This window comes from Plasmodium malariae, assembly GCF_900090045.1.
Source record: "Plasmodium malariae genome assembly, chromosome: 8".
NCBI lineage: Eukaryota > Apicomplexa > Aconoidasida > Haemosporida > Plasmodiidae > Plasmodium > Plasmodium malariae.
In genome coordinates this window covers 175,094-187,155 of record NC_041782.1, presented here as the reverse complement: position 1 = coordinate 187,155, position 12,062 = coordinate 175,094, and the positions used below count along the sequence as shown (strand labels likewise).

The window sequence follows — 12,062 nt, the reverse complement described above, 5'->3', positions numbered from 1 at the left end:
AATCTATAATACGTAATATGTTAGTTTGTGTAATCTTCAATATGAACTGATATATGTATTATCCTTATTGCTATGCTTAATAAACCTTCCCATAATTTCATATATTTTATAATTGAACCCATATACATGTGATAATTTTAGGGTACAATAGTTAAAGTATATGTTCATAGTTTTTTTGTGAATTTAAAATTTCCTTTTTTCTAAACATGTATATTCTGCAATTGTTACAGAATTATTAAATATACATCATGAATTAGAATATATATGTGAGTATGTCAATGGACTCTTATGAAAAATATATGTTTTTATATTATAATTCATATATAATAAGACAATTTATATAATTGTCTTTAAATAGGGTGTTAATCAATGTTTGAATTATAAAATATTGTACATTCTAATTTTCAATATTCCAGAGTAAAACTATTATATATTGACTAAACTAAAAATATTTTTTGTTATTTTTTGGGTAAAAATGAACGTAAATTTTTTTATTTTTAATGAAATATACTGAACATGTTTTGTTCCCATGCATGTGTATATACACATGTTTTGTTATTTACTTTTAAAAAAAAATAATATCATATTAAAATATGAATGATCTATAATAGTTCACTATCTTTATATAATTAATTATTTGCAATTAAAGAGTTAAAAACATATATCGCATTATTATAATGATTAAATTAATTATTAATTAATATTTAAAAACTATTTTTATATATATTATATTGAAAATTTTTATATAAATATATTATGAATTTTATATATATCCTATGTCACTGAATCATTAAAATAACGATTTCAATTTAATCAGATATTATTAGTTAATATGTCGAAATTTAGTTTTATTTTTATGTTCATTTCGTAATAGTAAATTTAGAAAAATACATTATATTAGGGTAAAAATAAAAATTTTAATTAAGAATAATGAAAAAAAATATATACAGTTGTAAAAACATGTAATTATTTGTACATAAAGAATTACACATTTGTGCTCTTTACACCCATTCAATAAATATATGATGTAAATTGTTAAAATAATTTTAAATGTATATAATAATAATGTTTATATTAATTAATAATTTCTTCAAAAATTAATGACAATTTTTAAATAAAATAAATGTTAAGGAATATTTTGTTTTAATATATAAATTGTGAATGCGTAATATTTTTTATATTTGTTATATATTTTTAAATAAGATATTATCCAAAATTTAATCTATTTTTTTTTTACCCTTTAGTTAAAAAATTTAAAGAATATGTTTCTGCTCTCAACCGTTGTCGAGTAAATTTAATAAATACAATTCACATATTAAATTTGATTTTTCATATTTTCTAATCAAACTCATAATATACCTTTAATATATATTTTAGTTACAATAATAGAATAAATTTAAAAATATATCGTTTAATCTCTTAAATAATGCATAAATATATCATTTTGTATAAATGCATACTTATATATTAAAGATAATAATAACATCATATATAGAAAATTCTGTATGAGAGCGAAAATATTTCTAATTATTGTTTAAATGAAAAACATATATATTTATATATATATTATTAACATTAAATGTTATTTTATTTGAATAGAATATCTTTTTCTATGAATATAATATAAGCATATATATGGCATAAATTATTGTGATAATGTATTTTTTTACTTTTACGTTTACAACTATATTAAAAAAAAATAAATAATTAAATTAGAATCGATTCTATTTTATATGGTAATTGTTTAATTAAAAACAATGTAAAAACTGAGAATATCGATACTTATTTACTTAAAAATTTGAGAAGAAATATCGAAATGAAATTTATTACAATTGTTTCATTTTTTTTATGTCATAAAATAACCTATATATTTATTGTTATATTGTTCATAATAATTTTATGTATACATGAATTTAAAATTCTTTTAGATTATATATTATAATAAAAATGATTTATAAATTTATAAAAACTGTTTAAAATATTTTATGAGGTTTATACAAATATTCTATCAAATAATATTAACAGAATTATAATTATATACTAGACTTCGAACGTTATTACAGAAACGCATGTAAATATAAGATAGTATAGATAAATCAAAGAACAATTTGAATATTTCTATATTTTTATATAATAATTTTAATTGAATATAGGATGATAATTATACAAAAGGAACATTACACATAAGAAGTCATATTTGTTGTAATTATTTGTACGTTTCCGCGGAATTCATAGAATATATATTTCAAAGAACACTATAATTAAAATATTATTATTTATTGTAATTATAAATGAAGTGGTCTAATATCATTTTTGATTATGATTTTTATGGTTACTTTTGTGTCAACAGATATTGATATATAAAAATTATATTTTTATATCATATGAAAACAAAGTTACATATATTTATTATTTTTAGTTGCACTGATTTTTAAACAGGATTACTATGGTAACAGACAATCATTTTATATTCGTCTAAGGCGTTTTTCAAATTTAGATAATATTATAATTTAAAAAAATGTATCATTTCGAAATAAAGTAATACGCTAATTTAAGCAAAGAGTATAAAGTATATTAACTAAAAAACAGCTGTAAACGATATTTAAAAGGAACCTTTTTATTTGTTAATTATAGAGAATTGCAATATACAAAGATTAGTATAGGAGAACAAATATATAAATATACAAATAAATAAATAAAATAAAAATATGTGAACAAATTACATATGTATTATTAGAGTATTATATAAGAATTCAATTCATATATTATGAATTTTTTAAAATATTCTTTCTTTTTATTTTTACATTTTAATATAGACAGACATATAAGTTACTGAACTGTGATATATAACCATATGAAAAAAACAACATATAATACACTCTTTTAATAAAAGTGTTATATATAAAATGACATTGTATGTCAATATATAGCATTGTTCTAATGTTATAATGAGTTTTTTTTTTTTTTTTTTTTAAATATAACTATAAATTGAAGACTATGCATATGATACAAGGTGTAAACACAAAAAAATTATTACTTTTTTTCTTTTTCTTTTTAATTTTTTTCCAATATATATTATATACTTCGATGTATATATTTTAATTTTTGTTTGATTTTACTATATATAAATTGTTTCATTATGGAGTCTCTTCAATTTATATATACAGTTTTATCTTTTTTTTTTTCATTTTTTTTGAACGCTTTTTATGTATATACATGTATGAATGAGAATATAATATAAAATGTACATGTATATATATCCCTAAAATTTTCTTTATTTGAAATTTTCATTTCTCCCTTTTATCTGACTTTAACCCAACTTTTTGTCTTTCTTTTTTTTTGAAGTTAGTATGTAAAAAATTAAAATAAAAAAATAATATATTAATAAATTGTAATAGTATTTCCTTGTGTATAAATTTTTAAAAATAAGATAAATTATAAATTTAGCTTTACAATTGTAAAAAAGTCAATGTATGGTAAGTATAAGATAGAACTGTTATAATTATTGTATTAATGAATGTAATACTAATTGGTATACTTATTTTATTTTTTGCACTTGGTGCATTGCTTATCATTGTAGGCTTAAATATTAATGAAATGTAAATGCATAAATTCTAATAAATATAAAATATGAGAATTGAGGGAATTATCGCTGGGTACATGAATTATACGCTTTCTTTTTATAGGTTAACTGTATCTTTATCAAGATAAATTAATCAGCCTGAATGAAGGTTATGTTAGAAAAGGAGGAATAAAAAAGGAGATAAACATTATCTGATAAGGCCATGGGAAAGTGGCTCCAGTAAAATAAAAAAAAGTAAAATATAATGAAATATGGTTAATACTGATACACAATGTATATGTATAGTTTGCTATTTTAAGATAATTTTGTTTTCCGTTTTTTTTTAAGTTCAAACAGAAATTACAAAGATGTTTTTCTAAAAAGGAAAATGGATATACACACAAGTACTTTATGAAAAAGAGACAGAAATAAAATGGTTGTGTATCTTTTTAAAGCATTTTCCTAAATTATTTTTTGTTTCCTTAGCATGAATGAGAGGGTGAAAAATAGAAAAATTAAGCATTTAATTATATAATTTGTTGGGAATTAGAGATATAAAAGTTGATAAATATTGTTTTCGAAAAATTTATATATGTCATCTATTCTGATATGCCATGTATATATGCATTGGCGATGAACATACATGTATGTAAATGCGTATAGGCGCGTGCCTATATATAAATATGTATACTTATACAATATAATGTATCCATTTATATATTTTAATACATGTATATTTCTACATTTCAAAAGACGTATCTTTTTTTTTTAAACGTGAAAAATATATTTAATTATTTATCTATATTTATAATACGGTTGATAGAGGTGTGTTTTCTTGTATAAACAGACGGTACACAAAAATAATAATAACTAATAAAACAAATGAAATATATTTTTTACAACTTCATTTATCTATTTTGTCTTATGAAATCATTATGGCAGTTCCTTTTGATGTCTGAGCTTTATATATATATATGTAGATTTTTTTTTATGTTGTTGTTCCGTACATATGTGAAACGAACGAAGGAACCCATAAGAAGAATACTTTTATAAAAACACCAATGCATATTAAAATCATTTAAAATAAAATATATCGAATAGGTTATTTATTATCATTAAGTAATTTTAAGTATATAAATAAATGAAAAATTATGGGTTACCAATTAGTTTAATGTTGCGTACTCTCATCGAATATCATTATTCATAAATGTATGCTTACGTACGCATATAGCATGTTTATATATATATTTTTTTTTTTTTCATGTACTAGCTTTTCTTGCGCGTGTTAGAGTGTTTATATTGAAAAGTCATAACAGGAAGCGCGTAAATAAATAAATAAATATATATATATATATATAAATGTTGTGTACTGAAAATTTATTTACACGTTAGGTCTCTAACTACCTTCTGATGTTCCCCCGTTTTAGTTATTTGCATGTAATTGTAAGTTTATGTGAATAGGAAAGTATAAAACATATGATAAAATTATTATGAACGAAAAGGAGAATATCACCAATGCATAAAGTTTATTGAAAGAGATGATCTCTTAATGTTGTTAATAATTAAAATGATTAAAAAATAAAATATACATTAATCCTCCTGTACAGGAGGTTGTTTAAATTAATTTGTAAAAAATAATAATTGAAGTGTATCCCCATTCTATATCGATTCCAAATTGTAAACTTTTGAATACATTTATAGATGATTTTTTTAGAGGGTTTTTTATATTGTACATTTATTGTAAGAACTGGGAAATATGAAACAAGAATGTAAAAAATGCAAACGTATAAATACAAATGTAAAAGTTAATTTAGTCTAAATCGAAGTAGCAACCTTTATATATGAATATATGTATAATTATTCTGACGTGGAATTACTCGTAGATACCCATCTTTATAATATTCTACACCAAAAAATAAGCACATTAGTAAATGTATATATGTATTAATGCAGACTGTACACAAACAATTTTGTCATGTAATTATGTATATAAATAATTAATTCATTTACAAAATAGAGCAGAATAGAGAAAATTTTACTATTATTTTTGTTAATTTTTTTTTTTTTTTTTTTTTGTTTCATATTTATTTTTTATATTAATGTATTTTTAACAAGCACTTTTTTGAAATAAAAATTATAATGAGAAATAAATATTATAAAACTAAATACAAAAATATTTACATTATATGTTTATATTTTTTCGATAATTTAATTAGGATATATTCATATGTAATAATATAATTTTACTTATTAGAATGTAATATTAATAGCTCATTAATAATATAATAATTTATAATATATTTTAATTAAATGAGTGGTTTATATGAAGATTGATATCTTATTATTTATGTTATATTATATATGATGTTAATTATTTTTAATAAATATTACTTATATAACTATAATAGACGGGTAATATAAATATTTGTTATCGACACTATGTAGCTAATATATATTTGAACCAACGTTAGCCTAATATTGAAATGCATAATACAGAAATTACTTATTTTCTTCTTTCTGAAATTACATGTATATAGTTAAAATGAGTAAAATATATATAATGAAATTAAGTTATTCATAATATAATATTTAATATATTTTAAGGATAAATTTTATTTGTACTTATGACATCATTATATACAGATGATTATTTATACATTTGTTATTCAATGAATTTTTTTATGCTTTTACTAGGGAATTAATGGAAACTTAGATATATGAACAAATATAATTAATTTATATTAATGACTAAGAATTTTTTCAAACACTACACTTCCTTTTAAAAATATAAATGTATTGCAATAGTCATTTTATATATATATATATAGTTCATACATGTTTAATAGTTATTTTACTAATTTCATAAGCTATTATATGTTATAATTAAAATATTACTCTCTATTATGTATATAAAAATTACTTATATAAGGAAAAGTCATGTAATTTTTGGTGATATTTATATATGAGTATTTTAGTATGAATAATTATAATATTTCCAAAAATGCTCTCCCGTAATTTCAAAAATAAATCTTAAATCATGATTCCTATTCAATTTCTTAAGCATGAGGTACGTAAATTTGCAAATATATTACTTATACAATAAAAATATTAAGTATTTCATTTATTCGGATATATAGAGCTGAAACTGGATATTTTGAATTGAATATTTGCATATAAATACAAAAGAAATATTGATCATTTTGTTAATGAAAATTGTAGTAAGAACATTAATTTTTTTTTTCATTATAAATATATAAAGTTATGATATTTTACGAAATAATATTTTTTACGCATTTGATATATATACATACGTAAGGATTTTGTCCTAGGATTATGATTAAAGGAAGGATATTATAAAATTGCGTTAGTAAAGTTTTAAATTCAAGGAGATATGTTAGTAGAATATTATTAATTTTTGTATTACAGAGTTTTACTAATGAAAGAAAGATTAAATACATATATTACATTCTTGTCACAATTGCTTAATTGTACTACATAGGAATCATTTAACAATTTAGTATAAAATAATTCACTAATCAAAAAATATGTATTTTTATTCTTAATTGAATTAAACTAATACATATTTAGCTTAAGATATTTTTGATATTATTATATTTTTTAAAACAATTTATGTATATCGTCACTTTTTTTTCTTTAATCTAATTTTATCTAAATACACATAAATATATACATATGTAAATAAAATAAAAAAAATTATGTTTGTAAAATTAAAAATCTTTAATTTAATAATTATAATATAAAAATATATATAATTAAAATTTATACTGTAATAATAAAACATGAATCTATAATTAGCCTTAAAATATATATTTTATCATATATTATTTATTATATTTATTATTTTAAAATATGTTATAAAACAAACAAGAATACATATTTTCGCCTAGTAACCGAGGGCGGTAATATTAATAACACAAAGCAATATGTCATATAATGTTATTTTCATCTATTATTACTATTATTATAATAATTAATACATTTAATGAAATAATAAAAAAATTTCAAAGACATAACTTATATAAAATAAAAATTATTAATTTGTAACATTTATGAAATAGTAATTATTCTATTACTATAAGGATGAATTAATTATCTATGTTATATATTATCTATAATCTATATAAACTCTCTATATATAAATATTTAGAAATCGTTTTTTATTTTAAAAAGTTTTAATAATAAAATTATTTAATTACTACACTATATTACATAATTATTTTATTTTTTATTTCTGAATATTTTTCAATGAACTAAAATTATTTTATTAATGAATAAATCATTTACATTAAAATAAGATTAGGTAAATAATTTAAGATATATTCTAAAATCTTTTTTTGTCGTTGTAGTAAAATGAATTACACTTAATATATTTTATTAGGTATTTACAAAGGACTAATAAATTTAATTTATAAAAAGTAATAATGCATTTTATTATAAAAAATATATTATATTAATATTGTTAATTTTTACTTACTTTATATATTAGAATATTATAGAACTTTATTATGGAACATAAAATTAAGTTATTCTTATTTATTAAAATATATGCTTTCATAGGTTTAACTTGGATATGTGGTCTTAGAAATAACGTAATAAGAAAATAATAAATAAAGAAATCTTTATTTTAAATATTCTTACTATATTATTTTTACTAATACTGTTCTATAATATGAATTATTTATTATTTAAATTAAAAATACTTTGATTTTTTAGGGAGAGTATAACAAATATTTCGATGGAAACTACAATATTGATAGAAAATTAGGTATAAGAAAATATCGATTATTAGAAAAATATAAACTAGAAAAGGATTCAAATATTGCGCTTTTAAAAGGGAATTCACTAAATAATGAAAGGTGCAAAAAAAATTATGTATCTAATAGTGAAAAATGGGCTAACGAAAAGAACAAAAAAATTAATAGAAATTTATTAAATAAGGCGCAATATTATACAGAAGTTGTGGATTATGATAGTGGAATGTTCGATGGAAAACATTTCCATTTTGAAAAAAAATGGATAAAAAAGAAAAATTATAATAATTTAGTTGAACGAAATAGAAGAATTTGTGACATAGCTTTAAAAAAAATAAAATTTAGAAGTTACGGTTTCGGAGTTACTCAATTTTTTATTTTTTTGTTGTTTGGAGTAGGATTAGCAGTATTGCCAACTTTCGACTTTTGGAGTAGTGTGGAGGCGAAGATTAAAGAATCCTCATTATTAGGTACTTTGTATAGTGCTTTAAAGAATTTGGAGAAGTATGAACAATTTTATATTTATGTAGCACTATTTAGTTTAATTATGATAATGTTATCTGTTATGCTTATAATTGGAATATATAAGATCTTAAGAAATAATGAAAAATATAATAAAATTAAATTAATGACGGAGTAAAAGGTATAATTAGAAATATATATTTTTCTGTAAAGTATTCCTCAATGTGACGAAATAATTTTAATATTTTCTATTGTACTATAAATGAACGTGTACACGTGAACTTTTTAATATATGATAATAGAAATATATGTTTTACTTTTATTTGTTTATTTGAATGTCTTAATGTTTTGGAACTTGTATTTTAATTATATGTTGCATCATAGATAAATATTACGTTATTATATATATATTTGTGTATTTAAATATATTTCTTTGAATATATATTTTTATGCTTCAAAATGAATTATAATTGTACAATTAATACAATTTTGTGGATGTATTATGATATATATTTGTAACAAACTGTTGTTCATTTTATTTCATATATTATTGTGGTTTGATTTTATTATTTATTCAGGTTTTTAAAAAAATTTATTAACTATTTTTAATTCAAAATAGATGTGCCTTCACTTATATTCTACATAAGGAAATGAGTGTTTATTGGTACATTGGAAAAAAAAAAAAAAAAATATATATATATATATTAATAGAAAAAGACTTAATATTTATTATAAAAAATTCAGTTTTTGAGAAATATTCAGCAAAACATATTTATTTTAAAAATAATTCAAAGTGCTAGTTTTTTTAGCATTGTGTAAACTCACGCTATAAATGTATATTAACGCAGTCTTTTAATAATAAATTATTTATAAATGCTTAATAACTTGAGGATATTAAATATATAAATTAAGTGAAGACATAAAACATTTTATAATTTTATTATTGTTATTAATATTGCAATTAATTCAGTTTTGTTATAATAGCTTAAATATATATTATACAGAAAAAAACTGTATAAATAAGCTATCTATTTAATTTATCTTTTTGTATCATTAATATATTAAATTAATGAATTAATTGTATTCAGATATTTATAGATCATTTTATGAAATACTTTTTTTTTTTTTTTTTTTAATATTATTTATTTTTCCGTCGTATAACATCTAATTGGTATAATTAAAATCCTTTTTATTTAATTAATACAAATTTTAAATTAACTGCAATTACCGTTTATTATTTCTCAGAAACAATTTTATAACTAATGAATAAATATATTATCAATAAAAAAAAATTATAGGTATTTTGTTCTCGTATAAGACAGAACTTTTATTTTTAGCAAAAAAGGTATGTTGAAAATGCCTCTTCTACAATTACATTGGTTAAGTAATTATATAACTACAATATATATCTTTTTGATTATAAGGATAAATAAAGAATTACTTTAATTCGTTAATAATATGCATTTTAATCATATTAATAATTATATTTTTTGTTTTTATCTTAATTCAATAAACCCTTTATTATGCATAATTATTGATGGTAATTAAAAAAAGAAATTATCCTTGTAATTGTATACTATAAATTATAATAGTTCATGCTGCTCATTTTTAGTAATTATTTTCATTTTATTAAAAGCTCTTGTAATCTTTAATTATATATTTTCATTCTTTTATTTTAGTATTTTCTATTATTTACATATGATTCTTTGAAAATTTTTTATAAGTTTACTAATTATTTATAAAGATACATAATAATCATTATTTTTCTCCTTTTAAATGTACGTATATATAATATATCACCTATCATATACTTTCTCATAGAATAATTATTAATATAATATTATTTATGGTTTGTCTGATATATTTTGTCATGTATTAATATTTCTTTTTCATTTACAATGTAGATAATTATACTTATATAAAGATTGACATATGTTATATGAAAGTGCATAAAATATGATTAATACATTTCCATTTAAAAAGTATAAATTAAACTTTTATTGTAAATTAATTAATTTATATTAACACATAGTTTCAGAACAAATGCTAATTTACTTTTTTAGTACATATGTAATTCTCTAAGGTATGGTTACATTATAAAAGGAAAAATGTATATTATTTATTCTATATTAGTATCTTCTATTTAAATATAAAATGTTAAAGAATAAAAACATGTATATTTTTACATACTATTAAATATAAAAATAAAATTCTCCAGTGCTTTTAATGTAATATATGAGCTTTTGTATAATTTCGCTTTTTATAGAATATTTTATATAAAAATCCTCTTCTAAATAAAAATCTAATCAGTAATTATTAAGTTCATTATTTATTCTTAAAATTAATAAAGTATTTTAAAAAAAGATAAAAATATCATAATTTATTAATAATAAGTGCATAATGTTCTTTTGAAAAAGCTTGAAAATATCCAAACGTTTATCATGTTGTTGATATTAGAGAAGTAGCTGAAATCGAGATATAACCATATATAAAAATATATATAGGAAAAAAAAACGCACAAATAACGTAATATGGATGTACATATGAAAGTACTAGATAAATACAAAAATGATAAATTAGTGATCGGAAAGAGGCATTTCTTTGAAATATATGTGGTATTCCTTGCAAAATGTAAAGAAAAAACAACCATGAATAATTTAGAGAGTTTAATTTGAATTTAAAAAATGAGTTATAGAATATTAATTTATTGTTCAAATATTAAACGAACTATGGAAAAAAATGATCATGAAAAATTAAGGGAAATTACACACTTTAAAGATTACACAGAAAGATTAAATAAGAAAACATATAGATATTAATGTGGGCAAAAGAAAGTTAATAACTGTAAATACAACTCCTTTACATTTTATAAAAGTAATGTAAAAATATACATGAAAAAAATGGATAATGCAGGAAGTACTCATGATGGAATAATATCCTAAATGAATGATTTAACTAATTGATTAAGATATATAAGAGAGAAATGCATATAAGTGGTAACGGAGTTCAATAAAGTATGTTAACGACAATTATAGGAAGTTTTGAAGATAAATGAGGTTTCAAAGAATTACATAATTGTAAAATAAAAATACCAACGGAAATATTTGTAATGATATGTATAATAATATTAAAAGAATGCATTAATAAAGCATATACGCTGAAAAAATAAAATTTTTTTATATTTACCCATCAAACATATAAAGAGATTAGAATAAATTGATAAAAATTAAAATCTTTCAGATGCTGTGGAAGACATAAAGGAATTA

The 12,062-nt window shown here is 19.1% G+C and overlaps 1 protein-coding gene across 1 annotated transcript; it reads left to right on the top strand.

The window, feature by feature from the left end:
- Positions 1 to 8,088: 8,088 nt before the first annotated feature.
- On the top strand, positions 8,089 to 8,974 carry PmUG01_08013700 (fam-m protein; the record flags this gene model as incomplete). The annotated part of the gene is made up of 2 exons (XM_029004304.1): positions 8,089 to 8,172; positions 8,297 to 8,974. 2 exons carry the CDS (start codon positions 8,089 to 8,091, stop codon positions 8,972 to 8,974), a joined length of 762 nt encoding a protein of 253 aa, XP_028861006.1.
- Between the last annotated feature and the right edge of the window lie 3,088 nt (positions 8,975 to 12,062).